The following is a 27,500-nucleotide window of genomic DNA, read 5'->3' on the forward strand; positions in this document are numbered from 1 at the left end:
AGCGCGAGGCTCAACTCCCCGGCGCAGCGAGCTGCTGACGACCGCTATGGGATGCAAGTTATCACACGCGTTGGCCAAGCCTCCTCCTCGCCCAGCTGGAGACCAGGAGGTCGACCTTCCCGCACCCCCGACCCCCCCAGCCCTTGACCCTCGCATCCCCCTCACCGCCAAGCAGAAGTTCAACATGGTCAAGTCCTGGAAGGGTATCAGCCGTGCCCTGCAACCTACCGGAGTGCACATGTTTCTCAAGTAAGTGTTCTTGAGCCGTCTCGTGCATGTCTGTGTGTGTACGAAGCTTGAGGGGTTCGATGGTTCGAAGCTTCGGGGGTATGTGTCTCGAACCGTCATGCATGTCTGTGAATTTGCAAACCTTGGGGGGTTCGATGGTTCGAAGCTTCAGGGGTATGTGTCTCGAACCGGCATGCATGTCTGTGTGTGTGTGTGTGTACGAAGCTTGGGGGGTTCGATGGTTCGAAGCTTCGGGGGTATGTGTCTCGAACCGTCTCGTGCATGTCTGTGTGTGTGTGTGTGTGTACGAAGCTTGAGGGGTTCGATGGTTCGAAGCTTCGGGAGTGTGTTGAACCGTCATGCATGTCTGTGTTTGCGGGTGGGTTTGATGGTTCGAAGCTTCGGGGGTATGTGTCTCGAACCGGCATGCATGTCTGTGTATTTGCAAACCTTGGAGGGTTCGATGGTTCGAAGCTTCGGGGTTGTGTCATGAACCGTCATGCATGTCTGTATATTTGCGAACCTTGGAGGGTTCGATGGTTCGAAGCTTGGGGGGTATCGAACCGTCATGCATGTCTGTGTATTTGCAAACCTTGGGGGGGGGGGTTCGATGGCTCGAAGCCTTCAGAGGGGTGTGTGTGTGTGTGATGTGTGTGTGTGTCTCGAACCGTCGTACATGCCAACGAATTTAAGAAACTATAGATTTGGTCGACCTTCCCCTCGACCAAGTTCTGTACGGAGAGGTCACCTCTACCTTATGCTACCATGGTTCTTAAGCCCTTCAAGGCTTCCGTCTTGGGGGGGGTGACAGTAAACTTCGCCAGCGGGGATAAGAAGCAGATATGAAACACCTTCGTCGACCAGGGATCCGGGCACACACGTTCGACGCCCGAAACAGATATTTTCCCTTAAGAGTTTCCAGTCGTCCTGAATGGAGGCTTGACCTTCTCTTCTTGGCGTCGAACACGACTTTGGAAAACGACGTAGTCGTCCGTCATGTCGTCTCTTACTTTTATTTTCTGTGTATGTTTTGAAAACTGACGTAGTGTGTGTGTGTGTGTGTGTGTGTGTGTGTGTGTGTGTGTGTGTGATCAGTTCTAAACCCCCCTAAAGTGCGAAGATCTTGTGGGGTGGTGTGTGTGTCCTGCCACTGCCTGGAAGTGCGAAAGCCCCTCTTGGGGTTTTGTGTGTAGTGTGGGGTATGTGTGTGTTGTGTGTGTGGGTGTGTGTGTGTGTGGTGTGTGTGTTTTCTAACCATACTCCTAGAAGTGCGAAAGATCTTTTTGTTTGTGTGTGGTGTCCCCGCACTCCTGGAAGTGCGAAAGCCCCTCTGTGTGGTGTGTGTGGGGTGTGTAAAGTGTGTGTGTGTGTGTGTGTGTGTGTGTGTGTGTGTGTGTGTGTGTTCTACCACTCCTAGAAGTGCGAAAGATCTTGTGTGTGTGTGTGTGTGTCCTGCCACTCCTGGAAGTGCGAAAGCCCCTCTGTGTGTGTGTGTGTGTGTGTGTGTGTGTGTGTGTGTGTGTGTGTGTGTGTGTGTGTTTTTCTAAACCCCTCCCCCGAAAGTGCGAAAGAAACTTGGTGTGTGTGTGGGTCCTGCCACTCCCGGAAGTGCGAAAGCCCCTCTGTGTGTGTGTTTTGGTGTGTTGTATGTGTGTGGGGTGGTTGTGTGGTGTGTGTGTGGGGAGACGTCTTCCCCCGGAAAGGTCCGGTGTGAGAGAGAGATAAACCCCTGTGGACCCTTGATCTAGGGACAGTAGACCATAGACCTCCACCCATCTTGATCTAGGGACAGTAGACCATAGACCTCCACCCACCTTGATCTAGGGACAGTAGACCATAGACCTCCACCCACCTTGATCTAGGGACAGTAGACCATAGACCTCCACTCACCTTGATCTAGGGACAGTAGACCATAGACCTCCATCCATCCATATATCTATCCATCAGGCCACCTTACCCCAACCCAGCCTCCTGCTGTGAGGGGGCCGGGGAGGTGAAGTGGTCAAGAAGAAGTAACCTATCCCTGGGGGCATGATGATGACACGCCCTTTGACCTCCTGACCCTCCCCACCTCCCGAAGGGTGAGAGTAAGGGAGCACACAACACGTCCTGGTTCAAGTAGTCCACACACGTCTTTCCCACTCAAGTCTGCTGCATTCCAAAATCCTTGCCTCACCCTTCACTCACCACGCCCCTTTTACCCATTTACCCCCTTCCAAACCCCGCATCTTCTTCTTTCCTTCCTGTGGGTCGTTTTTCTCTCCGGACAGGGCTGGACGCCTCCAGTGGCTGGTGTAAGTGATGGTCGCTCTGCCAGCGCATCGTCAAAGGGCAGTTCACGATAATTACCTCGCCAGGGGGGGGGGTTCATTCACACTATGATTGTAGCGACATTTCTTGTTTTTCTGACAGCTAATTACGCTGACTGGGTTCCTGGGGTGGTCTCTGGTCGCTGTGGTTCCTGGGGTGGTCTCTGGTCGCTGTGGTTCCTGGGGTGGTCTTTGGTCGCTATGGTTCCTGGGGTCGTCTCTGGTCGCTATGGTTCCTAGGGTGGTCTCTGGGCACCATGGTTCCTGGTGTGGTCTGTGTCACCATGGTTCCTGGTATGGTCTCTGGTCGCCATGGTTCCTGGTATGGTCCTATGATGACCATGGTTCCTGGGGTGGTTTCTGGTCACCATGGTTCCTGGGGTGGTCTATGGTCCACCATGGTTCCTGGGGTGGTCTCTGGTCGCCGTGGTTCCTGGGGTGGTCACTGGTCGCTATGGTTCCTGGGGTGGTCTCTGGTCGCTATAGTTCCTGGGGTGGTCTCTGGTCGCTATGGTTCCTGGGGTGGTCTCTGGCGCTAGGGTTCCTGGGGTGGTCTCTGGTCGCTAGGGTTTTCCAAAGTGTCTCGGGTCGCTATGGTTCCTTGGTGTGGTCTGGGTCCCCAAGGGTTTTCCCTGGGGGGGTTTTTTGGTCGCTAGGGTTCCTGGGGTGGTTTCGGGGCACCAGGGTTTTCCCTGGTGTGGTCTATGTCCCCAGGGTTTTCCTGGGTGGTTTTTTTGTCACCAAGGTTCCTGGGTGGTGCCCGGCACCATGGTTCCTGGGGTGGTCTGTGGCCACTGTGGTTCCTGATATGGTCTCTGGTCGCCATGGTTCCTGGGGGGGTTTCTGTCACCATGTTCCTGGGGGGCTGTGGTCCGCAAGGGTTTTCCGGGTAGGGGTCTCCTGGTCACCAGGGTTTTTTTTTTTTTTTTTTTTTTTTTTTTTTTTTTTTTTCCTGGGGGGGTCTATGGTCAATAGGTCCTTTGTGTGTCTCTGGTCACCATGGTTCCTGGGGTGGTCTATGGCCACTGTGGTCCCCTCCCCCAAACACCATCATCATCTTTTTTAAAAGGATGTTTACACAGAAGAAGAAGAAGAAGAAGAGGAAGATGATGAGGAGGAAGAAGGGGTAGAAAATGAAGAGGAAGAAGAAGAAGAAGAAGAAGAAGAAAAAAGGATGATATGAGAGGAAGAAGGGTAAAAATGAAGAGGAGAAGAAAAGAAGAAGAAGAAGAAGAAGAAAAAAAAGAAGAAAAGAAAAAAGATGAGGAAGAAGAAAAAGGAAGATAGGAAAAGAAGAAGAAAAAAGAAGAAGAAGAAGAAGAAGAAGAAGAAAGAAGAGAAAGAGAGGAAGAAGAAGAAGATGAGGAAGAAGAAGAAAAAAAAGTTTGAGGAAGAAGAAAAAGGGGGGGAAAAAAAAGAAAGAGAAGAAGAAGAAAAAGAAGAAAAAGAAGAAAAAGAAGAAGAAAAGAAGAAAAAGAAGAAAAGAAAGAAAAGAAAAAAAGAAAAAGAAAAAGAAGAAAAGAAGAAGAGGAAGAAGAAGAAGAAAAGGAGGAGGAGGATGAAGGGGATAGACAGGGGAGTGGGTCTAACATACACTGGAGAGTAGTGTGTCAAGGAGCACATACACGTGCTGCAGGGTTGGTCGTGTGTCTGAGAAAGTCTTCTGAAAATGTGTGTTGTCTGTAATGTTCCTGGCTTCTTACTCATATCCACGACACACTATGTGTATGTGTGTGAAATTGTGTGTGTGTGTGTGTTGGTGGGTGTGTGGTGTGTGTGGGGTGTGTGTTGTGTTGGTGTTGGTGTTGTGTGTTTTGTAGCGATGATTCCAATGTAAGTAGATGGAGGGTTGATACCTAAGGAAAAAAGCATTTGTCCAGTCTGGAACCTCAGGGGAGGGGCCCCCCCCCCCCCAATCCATCTGTAGCTGGGTGTTACCTCACCACCACCTGTTCTCCCAGCCTCCACTACACTCTCTCTCTCTCTCTCATCTCCCTCTCATCTCTCCTCTCTCCTCTCTCTTCATCTCCCTCTCTCTCTCTCTCTCCACTCCTTTCTCTCCTCTCTTGGAGGCGAGATGAGTACCACCCCCTCCTCCCCACTTTCCGTCCACGTTCCTCTTTCTTTCCCTCAACTCCCCACATGCTCTGTGTCCTCTACACTCCCCATCCCCATCCCTTCCAATCCCCTTTCCCAACGCCTTCGTTTGTCATCCCTCTCTTTCCCAGCCAGTCATGTAGCGCTCGTAAATACAGACAGATTCTCTCTGAGCTACCGGCTCGGTCCGAGAAAAAGAACATTGTGTTCGTGACCCAGTTGTGGATTGACTTTTGATAGACGGGTGCCAGAGGGGGAGTTGAGTGGATGAGGTTCTCAAAAGTGGATGAAGTGGAGTTGTGGATGGGCTACAGGAAGGGAACAGGGCCAAGATTTCGGTAGAATTGAGTGGACCAGGTTCTTAGAAGTGGATGAATTGGAAATGTGGATAGAGTTCAAGAATGGGATACCTGCGCCCATGTTCCCTTAACATACCCCAGGTATAGCCCGGTATACCCTTAACATACCCCAGGTATAGCCCAGTATACCCTTCACAAACCCCAGGCCAGACCCGCAACACCATTTTCTTTTTGTTTTTCAGGGGGAGATAGAAAACGTCACCGCCTCGTTCGTCTTACTCTGGTCCTGTGTAATTAAGCATAATAGAGTCGGTCATTAGAGGCATCAATGATCGTTATGTTCCTAAGGAATAAAAATGGGTCCAACCGACCATTAAACATGGCTGCGCGCCCAGAAGACCCGCGCCAGATGAACCTGATAGATAAAGATAGAAAAGATAGATCGATAATAGATAGATATTAATAATGATAATAGATCGATAATACATAGATAAAGATAATCGATAGATAGATATATTCCTATGAATTTCCAGGGGGGAAAATGAACACGATAATTGCCAAGTGCACTTTGTGTCATAATCACATCATCAGGGAGACACAAGAGAGAAATATAACAGTCAGTTGATATACAACGAAGAGACGAAGCTAGGACCCATATATATATTAAATATATTATAAATATATATATATATAAAAATATATATATATATATATATATATTAATGGTTGAAAACGGACTCCTTTATGTAGACTGGCAGTAACAAAAGATATAGAAAAAAAAGGGGCATGGGTTTTTTTTTTTCTTTTTAGTATTCTTTTTCATTTAAATTTGATAACCAATTTTTTTTTGGCAGGAATATTTAAAGGTGACTTAATAACGGCGGATAAATTTTTCTATTTCGTAACGAAAGTTGCTGGAAAAATGGGGAAGACGCTAACGAAGTGAACGTTTTGGTTATAAATAAGTGTGGGAAAGGCACTATATAGCCGAATTATATATATATATATATATATATAATATATTAATATATATATATATTTTATTCGCCATTCCCGCTTTTAGCAAAGGTACGTAAAGACCAGAAGTCTGGAGCCTTAAGGGAATACCTCACTTGGCCCCCTTCCTGTTCGTTCTTTGGAAAATTAAAATAGAGGGAGGATTTCCAGCCCCCCGCTCCCTCCCCTTTTAGTTCCCCTTTCTACAAAAACGCAGGAAACGGGGGAAGAATTCTTTCTCCCCTAACCCCTATCCAACGACACGGATTTCGAACCCTCACCATAATGCCGTGGTGACTGCAACAACAAACCACCGGCTATGATCGTTTGGTGTTTCTACCAAACCCCGCGGATGGTGCAAGGGGTTTGAATCCTTTGTGGTTGAAGGGCATTGTGTTTTTCTATAAAAATTTTACTACCAATATACAGAAAAACTTTTTGAATATATATATATATATATATATATATATATATATATATATATATATATATATATATATAATATATATATATAATAGTCTTTTTTTGGGCGAAGTGGAAAAATTTAAATTTTTTGGGGCATTTGTGGATATGGAAAGGGAACTTAACTAAGAGGATTTTGTTGTGAGAATGGAACTTGCTGAGGGAAGTGTGTGTGTGTGTGTGTGTGTGTGTGTGTGTGTGTGTATGTGTGTTTGTGGGGTGTGGGTGTTTTTGTAAAAATGTGTGTGTGTGTGTGTGTGTATGTATATGGGGTTTGTGTGTGTGTGTTGTATGTGTGTTGTTTGTTGTTATGTGTGTGTGTGTGTGACGTGAATATAAATGTTGAGAGAACAGCCAATCCCCAGGGTGGCACATAACTGGTGGATTAACTGGTGATTAAGGATTGGAAGTGGTTGACTGGTTGGTTGAATAGTTTGCTGACTGGTTGTTTGGTTAGCTGACTGATTGGTTGACTGGTTAGCTGACTGGTTAGCTGACTGGTTAGCTGACTGGTTGGTTGACTGGTTAGCTGACTGTTAGCTGACTGGTTGGTTGACTGGTTTGCTGACTGGTTGGTTGACTGGTTTTGGGGTTTACTGTTGGGTTGACTGGTTACGACGGTTTGGTTGACTGTTAGCTGACTGTTTGGTGACTGGTTGCGACTGGTTAGCTGACTGGTTGGTTGACTGGTTAGCTGACTGGTTAGCTGACTGGTTTTGGGTTTACTGTTTGCGACTGGGTTTGGTGACTTTGGGTTGTTGACGTTAGCTGACTTTAGCGACTGGGTTGCTGCTGTGGTTGACTGTTACTGACTGGTAGCCCACTGGTTTAGCTGTCTGTTGGTGCCTGGTTACCTGACCCGGTTGGTTTACGGTTGGCTGACTGGTTAGCCCGACGTTAGCTTTACTGGTTACTACGGTTAGACATAAAGAGTTAGTGGCTAGTTCCCCCGACCTGGGATGAGGACGGGCATGTGACTGTAGTTGGAGGGTAGATCGACCCACCCGGTCGTGGCTTGGAGGATAGATCGAGCCCCCAGCCCTGGTACTGGGCTTGAGGATAGATCGAGCCTAGCCCGTACTGGCTGGAGGATAGATTTGAACTTAGCCAGGTACGGCTTGGAGGGTAAAAACGAGCTGCCCGGTCTGGGGGCGGGGGATAGATCGAGCCTAGCCCTGGTACCGTGGCTTGGAGGGTAGATCAGCCAGCCCTGGTACTGTGGGTTGGAGAAGATCGACCTTAGGGCCCCGGCCCGTGGGGTTGGGGATAAATCGAGCCTACCCTGGTACGGGCTTGGAGATAACGAGCCTAGCCCTGGTCTGTGTGGCTTGGAGGAAAGACGACTAGCCCTGGTAATGTGGCTTTGGGGGATGATCGGCCTACCCTGGTACTGTGGCTTGGAGGATAGATCGAGCCTAGCCCTGGTACTGTGGCTTGGAGGATAGATCGAGCCTAGCCCTGGTACTGTGGCTTGGAGGATAGATCGAGCCTAGCCCTGGTACTGTGGCTTGGAGGATAGATCGAGCCTAGCCCTGGTACTGTGGCTTGGAGGATAGATCGAGCCTAGCCCTGGTACTGTGGCTTGGAGGATAGGTCGAGCCTAGCCCTGGTACTGTGGCTTGGAGGATAGATCGACCTTAGCCCTGGTACTGTGGCTTGGAGGATAAATCGAGCCTAGCCCTGGTACTGTGGCTTGGAGGATAGATCGAGCCTAGCCCTGGTACTGTGGCTTGGAGGATAGATCGACCCTAGCCTTGGTACTGTGGCTTGGAGGATAGATCGAGCCTAGCCCTGGTACTGTGGCTTGGAGGATAGATCGAGCCTAGCCCTGGTACTGTGGCTTGGAGGATAGATCGAGCCTTGCCCTGGTACTGTGGCTTGGAGGATAGATCGAGCCTAGCCCTGGTACTGTGGCTTGGAGGATAGATCGAGCCTAGCCCTGGTACTGTGGCTTGGAGGATAGATCGAGCCTAGCCCTGGTACTGTGGCTTGGAGGATAGATCGAGCTTAGCCCTGGTACTGTGGCTTGGAGGATAGATCGACTCTAGCCCTGGTACTGTGGCTTGGAGGATAGATCGAGCCTAGCCCTGGTACTGTGGCTTGGAGGATAGATCGAGCCTAGCCCTGGTACTGTGGCTTGGAGGATAGATCGAGCCTAGCCCTGGTACTGTGGCTTGGAGGATAGATCGAGCCTAGCCCTGGTACTGTGGCTTGGAGGATAGATCGAGCCTAGCCCTGGTACTGTGGCTTGGAGGATAGATCGAGCCTAGCCCTGGTACTGTGGCTTGGAGGATAGATCGAGCCTAGCCCTGGTACTGTGGCTTGGAGGATAGATCGAGCCTAGCCCTGGTACTGTGGCTTGGAGGATAGATCGAGCCTAGCCCTGGTACTGTGGCTTGGAGGATAGATCGAGCCTAGCCCTGGTACTGTGGCTTGGAGGATAGATCGAGCCTAGCCCTGGTACTGTGGCTTGGAGGATAGATCGAGCCTAGCCCTGGTACTGTGGCTTGGAGGATAGATCGAGCCTAGCCCTGGTACTGTGGCTTGGAGGATAGATCGAGCCTAGCCCTGGTACTGTGGCTTGGAGGATAGATCGAGCCTAGCCCTGGTACTGTGGCTTGGAGGATAGATCGAGCCTAGCCCTGGTACTGTGGCTTGGAGGATAGATCGAGCCTAGCCCTGGTACTGTGGCTTGGAGGATAGATCGAGCCTAGCCCTGGTACTGTGGCTTGGAGGATAGATCGAGCCTAGCCCTGGTACTGTGGCTTGGAGGATAGATCGAGCCTAGCCCTGGTACTGTGGCTTGGAGGATAGATCGAGCCTAGCCCTGGTACTGTGGCTTGGAGGATAGATCGAGCCTAGCCCTGGTACTGTGGCTTGGAGGATAGATCGAGCCTAGCCCTGGTACTGTGGCTTGGAGGATAGATCGAGCCTAGCCCTGGTACTGTGGCTTGGAGGATAGATCGAGCCTAGCCCTGGTACTGTGGCTTGGAGGATAGATCGAGCCTAGCCCTGGTACTGTGGCTTGGAGGATAGATCGAGCCTAGCCCTGGTACTGTGGCTTGGAGGATAGATCGAGCCTAGCCCTGGTACTGTGGCTTGGAGGATAGATCGAGCCTAGCCCTGGTACTGTGGCTTGGAGGATAGGATCGAGTCTAGCCCTGGTACTGTGGCTTGGAGGATAGATCGAGTCTAGCCCTGGTACTGTGGCTTGGAGGATAGATCGAGCCTAGCCCTGGTACTGTGGCTTGGAGGATAGATCGAGCCTAGCCCTGGTACTGTGGCTTGGAGGATAGATCGAGCCTAGCCCTGGTACTGTGGCTTGGAGGATAGATCGAGCCTAGCCCTGGTACTGTGGCTTGGAGGATAGATCGAGCCTAGCCCTGGTACTGTGGCTTGGAGGATAGATCGAGCTAGCCCTGGTAACTAGTGGCTTGGAGATAGGTCAGTCTAGCCCTGGTATTCTGTGGCTTGAGGTAGATCAGCCTACCCCTGGGACTGTGGCCCTTGGAGGATAGATCGAGCCTAGCCCTGGTAACTGTGGCTTGGGGATAAATCGAGCCTGCCCTGGTACGTGCTTTGGGGGACAGATCGAGCCTACCCTGGTACGTGGCTTGGAGGATAGACACCTAGCCCTGGTAACTGGGCTTGGAGGATAGGGTGAGCCCCTGACCCCACAGGGAGCCCCAAAAACCCCCACTGGGGAGTCCTGACCCCACAAGGGGAGTTGTGACCCCCACAGGAGCCCTGACCCCCACAGGGAGCTTCTTAAACCCCCACGGGGGAGTTGGGACCCCCACGGGGGAGCCCCTGAGCCCCACAGGGGAATCCCGACCCCCACAGGGGAGTTGTGACCCCCACAGGGGAGTTGTGACCCCCACAGGGGAGTCCTGAGCCCCCACAGGGGAGTCCTGACCCCCACAGGGGAGTCCTAACCCCCACTGTGGAGTCCTGAGCCCCACAGGGGAGTTGTGACCCCCACAGGGGAGTCCTGAGCCCCACAGGGGAGTCTTGACCCCCACAGGGGAGTTGTGACCCCCACAGGGGAGTCCTGAGCCCCCACAGGGGAATCCCGACCCCCACAGGGGAGTTGTGACCCCCACGGGGGAGCCCCTGGGGCCCCCACAGGGGAGTCCTGACAACCACAGGGGAGTCCTGACCCCTACAGGGGAGTCCTGACCCCACAGGGGAATCCCGACCCCCACAGGGGAGTTGTGACCCCCACAGGGGAAGTCCTGAGCCCCACAGGAAATCCTGAACCCACAGGTAGGTTAGTGACCCCACAGGGAGTCCTGAGCCCCAAGGGGAGTTGTGACCCCACAGGGAGTCCGAGCCCCACAGAATCCTGAACCCCACAGGGTAGTTTGTGACCCCACCCCACAGGGATCCTGGCCCCAAAAGGGAGTCCTGAGCCCCACGGGGGATTTGGGGACCCCACAGGGGAGTCCTGAGCCCCCCCACAGGGGAGTCCTGAGCCCCACAGGGGGCCGAGCCCCAACAAGGGGAGTCCTGAGCCCCACAGGGGAATCCCGACCCCCACAGGGGTGTTGTGACCCCCAAAAAGGAGTTATGACCCCCAAAAGGGGAGTTGGACCCCCACAGGGATCCCTGAGCCCCACAGGATCCTGACCCCCACAGGGAGTCCTGAGCCCCACAGGGGAATCCCGACCCCCACAGGGGAGTTGTGACCCCCACAGGGGAGTTATGACCCCCACAGGGGAGTTGTGACCCCCACAGGGGAGTCCCCGAACCCCACAGGGAGTCCCTGGCCCCACAGGGGAGTTTGAGCCCCACGGGGGAGTTCTGACGCCCACAGGGGAGTTCTGACCCCCACAGGGGAGTCCTGAGCCCCACAGGGGAGTCCTGAGCCCCACAGGGGAGTCCTGACTCCCACAGGGAGTTGTGACCCCCACAGGGGAGTCCTGAGCCCCACAGGGGAGTCCTGAGCCCCACAGGGGAGTTCTGACCCCCACAGGGAAGTCCTGAGCCCCACAGGGGAGTCCTGAGCCCCACAGGGGAGTTGTGACCCCCACAGGGAGTCCTGAGCCCCACAGGGAGTCCTGACCCCACAGGAGCCCTGAGCCCCCACAGTGGTGTTCTGACCCCCACAAGGGATCCTAGCCCCACAGGGAGTTGTGACCCCCACAGGGTCCTGACCCACAGGGGAGCCTGACCCCCACAGGAGCCTGACTCCCACAGGGGATTTATGACCCCCACGGGGAATTGCGACCCCCACAGGGAAGTCCTAACCCCCCACAGGGGAGGCCTGAGCCCCACAGGGGAGTCCTAACCCCCCAAAGGGGAGGCCTGAGCCCCACAGGGGAATCCCGACCCCCACAGGGGAGTTGTGACCCCCACAGGGGAGTTGTGACCCCCACAGGGGAGTCCTGACCCCCACAGGGGAGTTGTGACCCCCACAGGGGAGTTGTGACCCCCACAGGGGAGTCCTGACCCCCACGGGGGAAGTTTGTGACCCCCACCGGTTTTTTGTGACCCCCACAGGGGAGTCCTAACCCCCCACAGGGGAGTCCTGAGCCCCACAGGGGAGTTGCGACCCTCACAGGGGAGTCCTAAACCCCCACAGGGGAGGCTTGAGCCCCACAGGGGAATCCCGACCCCCACAGGGGAGTCCTGAACCCCACAGGGGAATTGCGACCCCCACAGGGGAGTCCTGAACTCCACTGTGAAGTCCTGAGCCCCACAGGGGAGGCCTGAGCTCCACAGGGGAGTTGTGACCCCCACAGGGGAGTCCTGAGCCCCCACAGGGGAGGCCTGAGCCCCACAGGGGAGGCCTGAGCCCCACAGGGGAGTTGTGACCTCCACAGGGGAGTCCTGAGCCCCACAGTGGAGGCCTGAGCCCCACAGGGAAGGCCTGAGCCCCACAGGGGAGTCCTGAGCCCCCACAGGGGAGTCCTGAGCCCCCACAGGGGTGTGACCCCCCACAGGGGAGTCCTGAGCCCCCACAGGGGAGTCCTGAGCCCCACAGGGGAGGCCTGAGCCCCACAGGGGAGTCCTGAGCCCCCACAGGGGAGTCCTGGCTACGTGGGGATCTGGCGGCACCTGTGTCCCTGCCCCTCTGGAGGCTCTTCCAGGGTTCGAACCCCACCACCCTCCACCTGCAGGCTCTTCCAGGGTTCGAACCCCACCACTCCCAATCACCTCTCCTGCATCCTCCACACACCGTTTTCTGTTCCCGTTTGGGTAAGAGGTTTGATCCTCCATCCTCCACACACGGTTTTCTGTTCCCGTTGGGTAAGAGGTGTGGAGGCCCACCACACACCGTTTTCTGTTCCCGTTTGGGTAAGAGGTTTGGAGAGCCACCCAAACCTTTTCCTTTTCCCCTTTGGTAAGAGGTTTGGAGGAGGCCCACCACACACCGTTGTCTCTTTCCCGTTTGGGTAAGAGGTTTGGAGGAGGCCCACCACACACCGTTTTCTGTTCCCGTTTGGGTAAGAGGTTTGGAGGAGGCCCACCACACACGGTTTTCTGTTCCCGTTTGGGTAAGAGGTTTGGAGGAGGCCCACCACACACCGTTTTCTGTTCCCGTTTGGGTAAGAGATTTGGAGGAGGCCCACCACACACCGTTTTCTGTTCCCGTTTGGGTAAGAGGTTTGGAGGAGGCCCACCACACACCGTTTTCTGCCCCCTTTTTGGGTAAGAGTTTGGAAGTAGGCCCCCCACACAACCGTTTTTCTTTTTCCTTTTGGGGGAAGAGATTTGGAGAGGCCACCACACACGTTTTCTGTTCCCGTTGGGAAGGGGTTTTGGGGGCCACCCCAATTTTTTTCCCTGTTCCCGTTTGGGTAAGAGTTTGAAGGCCACCAGTTTTTCTGGTCGTTGGATATTTTATAGGGGGAAGTTTATGTAAAGATGTATGATTTACAACTATCCTCTAAAAATTCCATATAAAAATTTAATAATTGTATTAATCTATTTTGAATTAATTCATTTATTCTGATTGAGTCATCTGGTCGTAATTTATTCCCGTGATTCATGGGTTAGCTTGTTTATATATATATATATATATATATATATATATATATATATATATTATATATATATATATATATATATATATATATATGTATGTATATATATATATATTATATATATATATATATATATATATATATATATATATATATATATATATATATATAATATATATATATATATATATATATATATATATATATATATATATATATATATATATATATATATATATATATATATATATATATATATATATATTTTTAACTACGGTAGTTTATATAGAGGGAGGGGTGTACCTCACCCCTCCCTCTCTCTCTCTCCCTCCCTCCACCCGCCCCTCTCCCTCTCCCTCCCTCTCTCTCCCTCCCTTCACCCGCCCCTCTCCCTCTCCCTTCCTCTCTCTCCCTCCCTCCACCCGCCCCTCTCCCTCTCCCTCCCTCTCTCTCCCTCCCTTCACCCGCCCCTCTCCCTCTCCCTCCCTCTCTCTACACCCCCCTCTCTCTCCCTTCCTTTCCTTACACCCCCCTCTCTCTCCCTCCACCCCCTCCTCTCCCTCTCCCTCCCTTCCTTTCCTTACCCCTCCCTCCCTCTCCCTCCCTTCCTTTCCTTACACCCCCCTCTCTCTCCCTCCACCCCCTCCTCTCCCTCTCCCTCCCTCTCCCTCCCTTCCTTTCCTTACCCCTCCCTCCCTCTCCCTCTCCCTCCCTCCCTCTCCCTCTCCCTCCCTTCCTTTCCTTACACCCCCCTCTCTCCCTTCACCCCCTCCTCTCCCTCTCCCTCCCTCCCTTCCCCACCCCCCTCCCTACATGCCTTACCTCAATGCCACCCTTTACCCTACTCTCGTTACCTTAACCTCCTCCCTCACCCTTTCAGGAGTTACCTCAATCCGACACTTACTCTTCTCTCCTTACCTTAGCTCCTCCCTAATTCTAACAAGTTACCTCAGACCTTACCCTTAATCCGTTACCTAATCCCATCCCTTACCCCTAATCCGTTACCCAATCCCTTCCCTTACCCTTAATCCGTTACCTAATCATATCCCTTTACCCTTAATCCGTTACCTAATCCCTCCCTTTACCTTTAATCCGTTACCTAATCCCTCCCTTTACACTTAATCCGTTACCCAATCCCATCCCTTACCCCTAATCCGTTACCCAATCCCTTCCGTTACCCTTAATCCGTTACCTAATCCCTTCCCTTACCCTTAATCCGTTACCCAATCCCTTCCCTTACCCTTAATCCGTTACCTAATCCCATCCTTTTACCCTTAATCCGTTACCCAATCCCTTCCCTTACCCTTAATCCGCTACCCAATCCCTTCCCTTTACCCTTAATCCGCTACCTAATCCCTCCCTTACCCTTAATCCGGTACCATCCCTTCCCTTACTGTTAATCCGTTACCTAATCCCTTCCCTTACCCTTAAGCCGGTACCATCACTTCCCTTACTGTTAATCCGTTACCCAATCCCTTCCCTTACCCTTAATCCGCTACCCAATCCCTTCCCTTACCCTTAATCCGCTACCCAATCCCTTCCCTTACCCTTAATCCGTTACCCAATCCCTTCCCTTACCCTTAATCCGCTACCCAATCCCTTCCCTTACCCTTAATCCGTTACCCAATCCCTTCCCTTACCCTTAATCCGTTACCTAATCCCTTCCCTTACCCTTGATCCGGTACCATCACTTCCCTTACTGTTAATCCGCTACCCAATCCCTTCCCTTACCCTTAATCCGCTACCCAATCCCTTCCCTTACCCTTAATCCGCTACCTAATCCCTCCCTTACCCTTAATCCTTTACCTAATCCCTTCCCTTTACCCTTAATCCTTTACCTAATCCCTTCCCTTTACCCCTACCCCGTTACCCAATCCCTTACCCTTACCCCGTTACTCAGCTCCTCCTTCGTTACTCAAGCGTTACTCCTGCCGTCGCGTTACCCACCCCCCCCACCCCCCTCCCCCCCACCAAGGGTTACCGATGTAGCCACGGATTACCCTCAACCCCCTCCCCTACCCCCCTCCTCCCCTCCCTCCTCCCCTCCCTCCTCCCCTCCCCTCCCCTCCCTCCTCCCCTCCCTCCTCCCCTCCTCCCCCACGCCATCGATTTATCACGGCTCCCCGTAAGTCGCTCTCTCCCTCTCTCTCTCTCTCTCTCTCTCTCTCTCTCTCTCTCTCTCTCTCTCATCTCTCTCTCTCTCTCTCTCTCTTTCTCCCTCTCCCTCTATCCCCCCCCTCTCTTTCTCTCTCTCTCTCTCTCTCCTCTCTCTCTCTCTCCTCTCTCTCTCTCTCTCTCTCTCTCTCTCTCTCTCTCTCTCTCTCTCTCTCTTTCTCCCTCTCCCTCTATCTCCCCCCCCCCCCTCTCTCTCTCTCTCTCTCTCTCTCTCTCTCTCTCTCTCTCTCTCTCTCTCTCTCTCTCTCTCTCTCCCTCCCTCCCTCCCTCTCTCTCTCCCCCCCCCCTCTCTCTCTCTCTCTCTCTCTCTCTCTCTCTCTCTCTCTCTCTCTCTCTCTCTCTCTCTCTCTCTCTCTTTCTCCCTCTCCCTCTATCTCCCCCCCCCCCTCTCTCTCTCTCTCTCTCTCTCTCTCTCTCTCTCTCTCTCTCTCTCTCTCTCTCTCTCTCTCTCTCTCTCTCCCTCCCTCCCTCCCTCTCTCTCTCCCCCCCTCTCTCTCTCTCTCTCTCTCTCTCTCTCTCTCTCTCTCTCTCTCTCTCTCTCTCTCTCTCCCCCTACATGGTAGCACACACACACACACACACACACACACACACAACTACCATTATTCCTATTTTCTAAACTGCCCAATTCTAGGGGGGAAGGGGAGGGAGGGACTATGGCGGTGTATCGGGTGATGGAATGGGACGAAATAAAAGGAAATCCATTCCCAGTATCGGCGGACATATTGGCAGACATATTGGTAGACATATTGGTAGACATATTGGCAGACATATTGGTAGACATATTGGCAGACATATTGGTAGACATATTGGTAGACATATTGGCAGACATATTGGTAGACATATTGGTAGACATATTGGCAGACATATTGGTAGACATATTGGTAGATATATTGGTAGACATATTGGCGGACATATTGGCAGACATATTGGTAGACATATTGGTAGACATATTGGCAGACATATTGGTAGACATATTGGTAGATATATTGGTAGACATATTGGCGGACATATTGGTAGACATATTGGTAGATATATTGGTAGACATATTGGTAGACATATTGGCGGACATATTGGTAGACATATTGGCGGACATATTGGCAGACATATTGGTAGACATATTGGTAGACATATTGGCGGACATATTGGTAGACATATTGGTAGACATATTGGTAGACATATTGGCGGACATATTGGTAGACATATTGGCGGACATATTGGCAGACATATTGGTAGATATATTGGTAGACATATTGGCGGACATATTGGTAGACATATTGGTAGACATATTGGTAGACATATTGGTAGATATATTGGTAGACATATTGGCGGACATATTGGCAGACATATTGGTAGACATATTGGCGGACATATTGGCAGACATATTGGCGGACACAGTGGCAGAGATATTGGCGGACATATTGGCGGACATATTGGTAGATATATTGGCAGACATACTGGTAGACATATTGGCGAACATATTGGTGGACATATTGGCAGACATATTGGTAGACCTATTGGTAGATATATTGACAGACATATTGGCAGACATATTGGTAGACATATTGGCGGACATATTGGCAGAGATATTGGCGGACATATTGGCGGACATATTGGTAGACATATTGTCAGACATACTGGTAGACATATTGGCGAACATATTGGTGGACATATTGGCAGACATATTGGTAGACATATTGGTAGATATATTGACAGACATATTGGCAGACATATTGGTAGACATATTGGCGGCCATATTGGCAGACATATTGGCGGACATATTGGCAGACATATTGGTAGACATATTGGTAGATATATTGGCAGACATATTGGTAGACATATTGGCGAACATATTGGTGGACATATTGGCAGACATATTGGGACATGTTCCTTACTTGTTAGTCCCCGTGATGTCCACGTGCTGTGGCAGGGTGGGAGGAGTGCAGAATGGCAAAAGGTGAGAGCAAATGACGTAAGGGGAGTGAGGGGAGGAATGGGATGTATTTAGGGAATCAGTGATGGCTTGCGCAAAGATGCTTGTGGCATGAGAAGCGTGGGAGGTGGGTTGATTAGAAAGGGTAGTGAGTGGTGGGATGAAGAAGTAAGATTATTAGTGAAAGAGAAGAGAGAGGCATTTGGACGATTTTTGCAGGGAAATAATGCAAATGACTGGGAGATGTATAAAAGAAAGTGGCAGGAGGTCAAGAGAAAGGTGCAAGAGGTGAAAAAGAGGGCAAATGAGAGTTGGGGTGAGAGAGTATCATTAGATTTTAGGGAGAATAAAAAGATGTTTTGGAAGGAGGTAAATAAAGTGCGTAAGACAAATGGGAACTTCAGTGAAGGGGGCTAATGGGGAGGTGATAACAAGTAGTGGTGATGTGAGAAGGAGATGGAGTGAGTATTTTGAAGGTTTGTTGAATACGTTTGATGATAGAGTGGTAGATGTAGGATGTTTTGGTCTGTGTGCGAAGTAAGAAAGTCAGTAACGTTGGTTCAGTGAAGAGAGAAGAGTTGGTGAAAGCCTTGTGGAAGATGAAATCCAGCAACTTATCGGGTTTGGACGGCATTGCAATTGAATTTATTTAGAGAGGGGGTGACTGTGTTGTTGATTGGTTGGTAAGGATAGTCAATGTATGTATGGATCATGATGAAGTTCCAGAGGATTCGCGAATACATGTATAGTGTAATTCTAACAAGGCAAAGGGGATAAGAGTGAGTGCTCAAATTACAGAAGTATAAGTTTGTTGAGTATTCCTGGTAAATTATATGGGAGGGTATTGATTGAGAGGGTGAAGGCATGTACAGAGCATCAGATTGGGGAAGAGCAGTGTGGTTTCAGAAGTGGTAGAGGATGTGTGGATCAGGTGTTTGCTTTGAAGAATGTATGTGCGGAATACTTTAAAAACAGATGGATTTGTATGTGGCATTTTTGGATCTAGAGAAGGCATATGATATGGTTGATATAGGTGCTTTGTGGAATGTCTTTAGAGTGTACGGTGTGGGAGGTAAGTTGCTAGAAGCAGTGAAAAGTTTTTATCAAAGATATAAGGCATGTGTACGAGTAGGAAGAGAGGAAAGTAATTGGTTCTCAGTGAAGGTCGGTCTGCGGCAGGGGTGTGTGATGTCTCCATGGTTGTTTGATTTGTCTATGGATGGGGTTGTTAGGGAGGTAAATGCAAGAGTTTCGGAGAGAGGGGCAAGTATGCAGTCTGTTTTGAATGAGAGAGCTTGGGAAGTGAGTCAGTTGCTGTTCGCTGATGATACATCGCTGGTGGCTGATTCATGTGAGAAACTGCAGAAGCTGGTGACTGAGTTTGGTAAAGTGTGTGAAGAAGAAAGCTGAGAGTAAATGTGAATAAAAGCAAGGTTATTAGATACAGTAGGGTTGAGGGACAAGTCAATTGGAACTGGAAAAAACTGGAGGACGTGAAGTGTTTTAGATATCTGGGAGTGGATTTGGCAGCGGATGGAACCATTGAAGCAGAAGTGAGCCACAGGGTGGGGGAGGGGGTAAAAGTTTTGGGAGCGTTGAAAAATTTGTGGAAGGCGAGAACATTATCTCGGAAAACAAAATGGGTATGTTTGAAGGAATAGTGGTTCCAACAATGTTATATGGTTGCGAGGCGTGGGCTATAGATAGGGTTGTGCGGAGGAGGATGGATGTGCTGGAAATGAAATGCTTGAGGACAATATGTGGTGTGAGGTGGTTTGATCGAGTAAGTAATGAAAGGGTAAGAGAGATGTGTGGTAATAAAAAGAGTGTGGCTGAGAGAGCAGAAGAGGGTCTGTTGAAATGGTTGGAGAGAATGAGTGAGGAAAGGTCGACAAAGAGGATATATGTGTCAGAGGTGGAGCGAACATCGAGAAGTGGGAGACCAAATTGAAGGTGGAAGGATGGAGTGGAAACGATTTTAAGCGATCGGGGCCTGAATATGCAGGAGGGTGAGAGTCGGGCAAGGAATAGAGTGAATTGGAACCATGTGGTATAAATATATATATATATATATATATATATATATATATATATATATATATATATATGTGTGTGTGTGTGTGTGTTTCTTCGCCTATTTCCTGGCGCTGCGTCGCTGACCCCGGAAACGGCGATCAAGCATAACAAAAAGAATGACCATAAAACTATAATAAAAAGAAAAGGACTCAGAGAGCCGAAGAGCATCCTCTTTGAAAAGGGTGACATTGGAAGATGATCCAACAGACCCGTTCAAAAACACTAGTTCATTTCGACAACGTAAGATTACCAAAAAAAAAAAAGAATTCAAAGGAGAAAACCTGTATCCATTTCGAACCTGAGTTTTAAGTGAGCGTATGTAACGATGTAACGATGCAATATCCTTCTTTGATCAAAAGTTAAGAGCTACATATGCCCTCACATCAACGTCTGGACAAATGCTGATGTCTCTTGCAAATGTTCCCCAGCCACAGTACAGATGCTGGCCAGCTGAATAGGGTACGTTGGTCGAGGCTCACTTAATCTCCTGTACGTACTTTCCTATAGAATTTCCGTGGCAGTAGCTTTTCCCCTCCTCATACACTGCATGGTATATCTTGTTCCATCTTGTTTTCCTGTGGATGATTGAGCCGGAGGGAGATGTGGGTGGGAGGTGGGCTTTGGACTGCTGTCCATACTTCCTCTATCACTCCTTCTAGGTCTGTGTAGTTCTTCTCTCTCACCCTTCACCCCACTCCCTCTCTCTCTCTCTCACCCTTCACCCCACTCCCTCTCTCTCTCTCTCACCCTTCACCCCACTCTCTCTCTCTCTCTCTCACCCTTCACCCCACTCCCTCTCTCTCTCTCTCACCCTTCACCCCACTCCCTCTCTGTCTCTCTCAACCTTCACCCCACTCCCTCTCTCTCTCTCAACCTTCACCCCACTCCCTCTCTCTCTCTCACCCTTCACCCCACTCCCTCTCTCTCTCTCACCCTTCACCCCACTCCCTCTCTCTCTCTCTCTCACCCATCACCCCACTCACTCTCTCTCTCACCCTTCACCCCACTCCCTCTCTCTCTCTCTCACCCTTCACCCTTGTCCATTCGCATCTCTTCCCCCAATCTTCAGTCACCCTTCACAAACCTCCGTTCACTCTTACACACCTTCCTCACTCCTCTCCCCTCCTCTTCCTCACCCTCCATGTCCCTCAGACGCGTCAGAGATCCATTCCCCAACCCTCACACTCCCCCTTCCTCACCCCTCACGCTCGCCCTATCTCACCCCTGAATTACTTCCTCCCTCCCCCCTCCCTTCTTGCACCCTTCCCCCCATCCTTTCAACGCTAACACATCCTCATTCCTCATCTCCCTCACCTCTGATTACCTTTCATCACCTAACACACTCATCCCTCACCCTCTTCCTCATTAATTACACCCAACACTTCACACCTCACCAACCCCCTCTCTCCCTCATCCCTCCCTCACCACTTCACTCCTCACCACTCCCCCCTCTCTCCCTCATCCCTCCCTCACCACTTCACACCTCACCACCCCCCCTCTCTCCCTCATCCCTCCCTCACCACTTCACACCTCACCACTCCCCCTCTCTCCCTCATCCCTCCCTCACCACTTCACACCTCACCACTCCCCCTCTCTCCCTCATCCCTCCCTCACCACTTCACACCTCACCACTCCCTCTCTCCCTCATCCCTCCCTCACCACTCACGCCACCCCTTCCTCACGCCTCATTTCCCTCACTCATCTGACCTTCCGTAAGGAGAAATGTGGCTTGCTCACCACCCCTTCAGCCAATAGAGCAAAAGACATCCATTCAACAACCATCACGTCTACCAGGCAATTCATCGTTAGAGACGATCGTTAAGTGCTTATTTTGTCGGTGATTACATAGTTAGGACCTCGTCAAGGGTCAGTGTAGAACAGGGCAGGTATGAAAAGGTGTTGAGAGAGAGAGAGGAGTGTGTTTGTGTGTGTGTTACGTAAGGGTGCGTGTGTGTGTGTGTGTGTGTGTGTGTGTGTGTGTGTGTGTGAGGGGGGGCGCGAAGGGGGGTCCCTCATTGCACGGGGCCCCTCTGGGGCACGGGAATGAGGAGTGAGGGAGGATAATGTAGGTGAGGTGAGTGAGTGAGAAGATGAATGAAAATTACGAAAGCCCCAAGATGGGATGAAGAAGGAAACATTCATAGTCAACAACACCATGAAAGCCAGCTTAAAAAACAGTGGCCCACAGGGGACTCACTGGACATCCTACGGGGGGACTCACTGGACATCCTACGGGGGGACTCACTGGACATCCTACAGGGGGACTCACTGGACATCCTACGGTGGGACTCACTGGACATCCTACGGGGGGACTTACTGGACATCCTACGGGGGGACTCACTGGACATCCTACGGGGGGGCTCACTGGACATCCTACGGGGGGACTCGCTGGACATCCTACGGGGGACTCACTGGACATCCTACGGGGGACTTACTGGACATCCTACGGGGGGACTTACTGGACATCCTACGGGGGGACTCACTGGACATCCTACGGGGGGACTCACTGGACATCCTACGGGGGGACTCACTGGACATCCTACGGGGGGACTTACTGGACATCCTACGGGGGGACTCACTGGACATCCTACGGGGGGACTCACAGGATATCCTACGGGGGGACTTACTGGACATCCTACGTGGGGACTCACTGGACATCCTACGGGGGGACTCACTGGACATCCTACGGGGGGACTCACTGGACATCCTACGGGGGACTCACTGGACATCCTACGGGGGGACTCACTGGACATCCTATGGGGGGACTCACTGGACATCCTACGGGGGGACTCACTGGACATCCTATGGGGGGACTCACTGGACATCCTATGGGGGGACTCACTGGACATCCAACGGGGGGACTCACTGGACATCCTACGGGGGACTCACTGGACATCCTACGGGGGACTTACTGGACATCCTACGTGGGGGGCTCACTGGACATCCTACGGGGGGACTCACTGGACATCCTACGGGGGGACTCACTGGACATCCTACGGGGGGACTCACTGGACATCCTACGGGGGACTCACAGGATATCCTACGGGGGGACTCACTGGACATCCTACGGGGGGCTCACAGGACATCCTACGGGGGGACTTACAGGACATCCTACGGGGGGACTTACAGGACATCCTACGGGGGACTCACTGGACATCCTACGGGGGGACTCACTGGACATCCTACGGGGGGACTCACTGGACATCCTACGGGGGGACTTACAGGACATCCTACGGGGGGCTCACAGGACATCCTACGGGGGGACTTACAGGACATCCTACGGGGGGACTCACTGGACATCCTACGGGGGGACTCACTGGACATCCTACGGGGGGACTCACTGGACATCCTACGGGGGGACTCACTGGACATCCTACGGGGGGACTCACAGGACATCCTACGGGGGGACTCACAGGACATCCTACGGGGGGACTCACAGGACATCCTACGGGGGGACTCACTGGACGTCCTACGGGGGGTCTCACAGGACATCCTACGGGGGACTCACTGGACATCCTACGGGGGACTCACAGGACATCCTACGGGGGGGGGCTCACTGGACATCCTACGGGGGGACTCACAGGACATCTTACGGGGGACTCACTGGACATCCTACGGGGGACTCACAGGACATCCTACGGGGGGACTCACAGGACATCCTACGGGGGGACTCACAGGACATCCTGCGGGGGACTCACTGGACATCCTACGGGGGGACTCACAGGACATCCCACGGGGGGCTCACAGGACATCCTACGGGGGGACTCACTGGACGTCCTAGGGGGGACTCACAGGACATCCTACGGGGGGACTCACTGGACATCCTACGGGGGGACTCACTGGACATCCTACGGGGGGACTCACTGGACATCCTACGGGGGGACTCACAGGACATCCTACGGGGGGACTCACAGGACATCCTACGGGGGGACTCACTGGACATCCTACGGGGGGAGTCACAGGACATCCTACGGGGGGACTCACTAGACATCCTACGGGGGGGCTCACTGGACATCCTACGGGGGGACTCACAGGATATCCTACGGGGGGGCTCACTGGACATCCTACGGGGGGACTCACTGGACATCCTACGGGGGGACTCACAGGACATCCTACGGCGGGACTCACTGGACATCCTACGGGGGGACTCACGACATCCTACGGGGGGACTCAAAGGACATCCTAGGGGGGACTCACTGGACATCCTACGGGGGGACTCACTGGACATCCTACGGGGGGACTCACTGGACATCCTACGGGGGGACTCACAGGACATCCTACAGAGGCGTTAGGTCATTAGGATCTGCAAGGATCAGGCCATAGGAAGGATGTGGGTTACGAAAGTACCACCTCCTCCCCATGCTGGTAGGATGTGTCCTAACCCCGTGAGTGTCAGGTGACCCTCCGTGATGGGGGTATCAGGTGATCCTCCCTGATGGGGGTATCAGGTGACCCTCCCTGATGGGGTATCAGGTAACCCTCCCTGATGGAGTATCAGGTGACCCTCCCTGATGGGGGGTATCAGGTGACCCTCCCTGATGGGGTATCAGGTGACCCTCCCTGATGGGGTATCAGGTGACCCTCCCTGATGGGGTATCAGGTGACCCTCCCTGATGGGGTATCAGGTGACCCTCCCTGATGGGGTATCAGGTAACCCTCCCTGATGGGGTATCAGGTGACCCTCCCTGATGGGGTATCAGGTGACCCTCCCTGATGGGGTGTCAGGTGACCCTCCCTGATGAGGTATCAGGTGACCCTCCCTGATGGGGTATCAGGTGACCCTCCCTGATAGGGGTATCAGGTGACCCTCCCTGATGGGGGTATCAGGTGACCCTCCCTGATGGGGTATCAGGTGACCCTCCCTGATGGGGGTATCAGGTGACCCTCCCTGATGGGGTATCAGGTGACCCTCCCTGATGGGGTATCAGGTGACCCTCCCTGATGGGGTATCAGGTGACCCTCCCTGATGGGGTATCAGGTGACCCTCCCTGATGGGGGTATCAGGTGACCCTCCCTGATGGGGGTATCAGGTGACCCTCCCTGATGGGGGTATCAGGTGACCCTCCCTGATGGGGTATCAGGTGACCCTCCCTGATGGGGTATCAGGTGACCCTCCCTGATGGGGGTATCAGGTGACCCTCCCTGATGGGGGTATCAGGTGACCCTCCCTGATGGGGGTATCAGGTGACCCTCCCTGATGGGGTATCAGGTGACCCTCCCTGATGGGGTATCAGGTGACCCTCCCTGATGGGGTATCAGGTGACCCTCCCTGATGGGGGTATCAGGTGACCCTCCCTGATGGGGTATCAGGTGACCCTCCCTGATGGGGGTATCAGGTGACCCTCCCTGATGGGGTATCAGGTGACCCTCCCTGATGGGGTATCAGGTGACCCTCCCTGATGGGGTATCAGGTGACCCTCCCTGATGGGGTATCAGGTGACCCTCCCTGATGGGGGTATCAGGTGACCCTCCCTGATGGGGTATCAGGTGACCCTCCCTGATGGGGTATCAGGTGACCCTCCTGATGGGGTATCAGGTGACCCTCCCTGATGGGGTATCAGGTGACCCTCCCTGATGGGGGTATCAGGTGACCCTCCCTGATGGGGTATCAGGTGACCCTCCCTGATGGGGGTATCAGGTGACCCTCCCTGATGGGGGTATCAGGTGACCCTCCCTGATGGGGTATCAGGTGACCCTCCCTGATGGGGTATCAGGTGACCCTCCCTGATGGGGGTATCAGGTGACCCTCCCTGATGGGGGTATCAGGTGACCCTCCCTGATGGGGTATCAGGTGACCCTCCCTGATGGGGTATCAGGTGACCCTCCCTGATGGGGTATCAGGTGACCCTCCCTGATGGGGGGTATCAGGTGACCCTGATGGGGTATCAGATGACCCTCCCTGATGGGGGGTATCAGGTGACCCTCCCTGATGGGGTATCAGGTGACCCTCCCTGATGGGGTATCAGGTAACCCTCCCTGATGGGGTATCAGGTGACCCTCCCTGATGGTGGTAGCAGGTAACCCTCCCTGATGGGGGTATCAGGTGACCCTCCCTGATGGGGTATCAGGTGACCCTCCCTGATGGGGGTATGAGGTGACCCTCCCTGATGGGGTATCAGGTGACCCTCCCTGATGGGGTATCAGGTGACCCTCCCTGATGGGGTATCAGGTGACCCTCCCTGATGGGGTATCAGGTGACCCTCCTTGATGGGGTATCAGGTGACCCTGGTGGGGTATCAGGTGACCCTCCCTGATATGGGTATCAGGTGACCCTCCCTGATGGGGGGTATCAGGTGACCCTCCCTGATGGTATCAGGTTACCCTCCCTGATGGGGGGTATCAGGTGACCCTCCCTGATGGGGGTATCAGGTTACCCTCCCTGATGTGGGGTATCAGGTGACCCTCCCTGATGGGGTATCAGGTGACCCTCCCTGATGGGGGTATCAGGTGACCCTCCCTGATGGGGGTATCAGGTGACCCTCCCTGATGGGGTATCAGGTGACCCTCCCTGATGGGGGTATCAGGTGACCCTCCCTGATGGGGGTATCAGGTGACCCTCCCTGATGGGGGTATCAGGTGACCCTCCCTGATGGGGGTATCAGGTGACCCTCCCTGATAGGGGTATCAGGTGACCCTCCCTGATGGGGGTATCAGGTGACCCTCCCTGATGGGGTATCAGGTGACCCTCCCTGATAGGGGTATCAGGTGACCCTCCCTGATGGGGGGTATCAGGTGACCCTCCCTGATGGGGGTATCAGGTGACCCTCCCTGATGGGGGGTATCAGGTGACCCTCCCTGATGGGGGTATCAGGTGACCCTCCTTGATGGGGTATCAGGTGACCCTCCCTGATGGGGGTATCAGGTGACCCTCCCTGATGGGGGGTATCAGGTGACCCTCCCTGATGGGGGGTATCAGGTGACCCTCCCTGATGGGGGTATCAGGTGACCCTCCCTGATGGGGGGTATCAGGTGACCCTCCCTGATGAGGGGTATCAGGTGACCCTCCCTGATGGGGGTATCAGGTGACCCTCCCTGATGGGGGGTATCAGGTGACCCTCCCTGATGGGGTATCAGGTGACCCTCCCTGATGGGGGTATCAGGTGACCCTCCCTGATGGGGGGTATCAGGTAACCCTCCCTGATGGGGTATCAGGTGACCCTGATATCATAACAGCATCAGAGACGTGGAGAGATAACACAAAAGCGTCAGTAATTGTGATGACTTAACGTATATTCACGAAGTTTCATCCACGCAGGGCGAGTGCAGCTGTCATGCTCTTCGTAAAAGTCAAGCTAAATGTAAAAAAAGAAAGAAAGAAAAAGAAAACGACTCGGGGGGAAAAAAGAATTTATATCGTTGAACGCCACTTATTGTACGTTAAACTAATAGATAAGGCGTCCAAAGTCATCTTTGGGGTGGTGTAATAGACACCCACCCTCCCCTGTCCACAAGCCTGAGTGAAGAAAACGAAATCTCTTATTAAGAAATTGAATCTCCGGGCGATAAATGAGAAATAATGATTGTGGACGTGAATGGCCCGAACAGAAAATGGGATCGCTTGACAAGTGGCCACGATGACAACAAACCAATTTTCACTAGATTTAGTGACGTCCACAAACAGAGAGATCCCATTGTTACGTAGCGTCTGTGAAAGCCTTGGAAACGGTCACAACTTTACTGTCTAATTTTACTGTGAAAAGATTATACGTTTCAGTCTCCACACTCTTAGAATGGGAGGCTCTGGCGAACTGTGCCGGGACACGGGTAATTATTAACTGGATGAGGCTTTGAGCTTTTCAACACAGATGACGAACTTTGGTGTAAGTTTTTTTTTTGGAACGAGTTACTTTCTCTCCCCCGTGAGAGAGAGAGAGAGAGGGAGGGGGTGAGAGTTTGGACCCCAGAGAGGTGAAAAAGGAGTTGGGAGAGAGTCGTG

General features: G+C 52.3%; 1 protein-coding gene across 1 annotated transcript in view; it reads left to right on the forward strand.

Annotated features, from left to right (window-relative positions):
- Positions 1–27,500, forward strand: part of LOC139754709 (neuroglobin-like) — a 408,931-nt gene that overhangs the window by 29 nt on the left and 381,402 nt on the right. Inside the window, exon 1 of the mRNA XM_071672280.1 lies at positions 1–249. This exon is cut by the window's left edge and continues 29 nt beyond it. Within this exon, the coding sequence (XP_071528381.1) occupies positions 47–249 (203 nt within the window). The 5' untranslated portion in view covers positions 1–46. The remainder of the gene's footprint in view (positions 250–27,500) is intronic.

Source organism: Panulirus ornatus, chromosome 17, assembly GCF_036320965.1.
Source record: "Panulirus ornatus isolate Po-2019 chromosome 17, ASM3632096v1, whole genome shotgun sequence".
Lineage (NCBI taxonomy): Eukaryota > Metazoa > Arthropoda > Malacostraca > Decapoda > Palinuridae > Panulirus > Panulirus ornatus.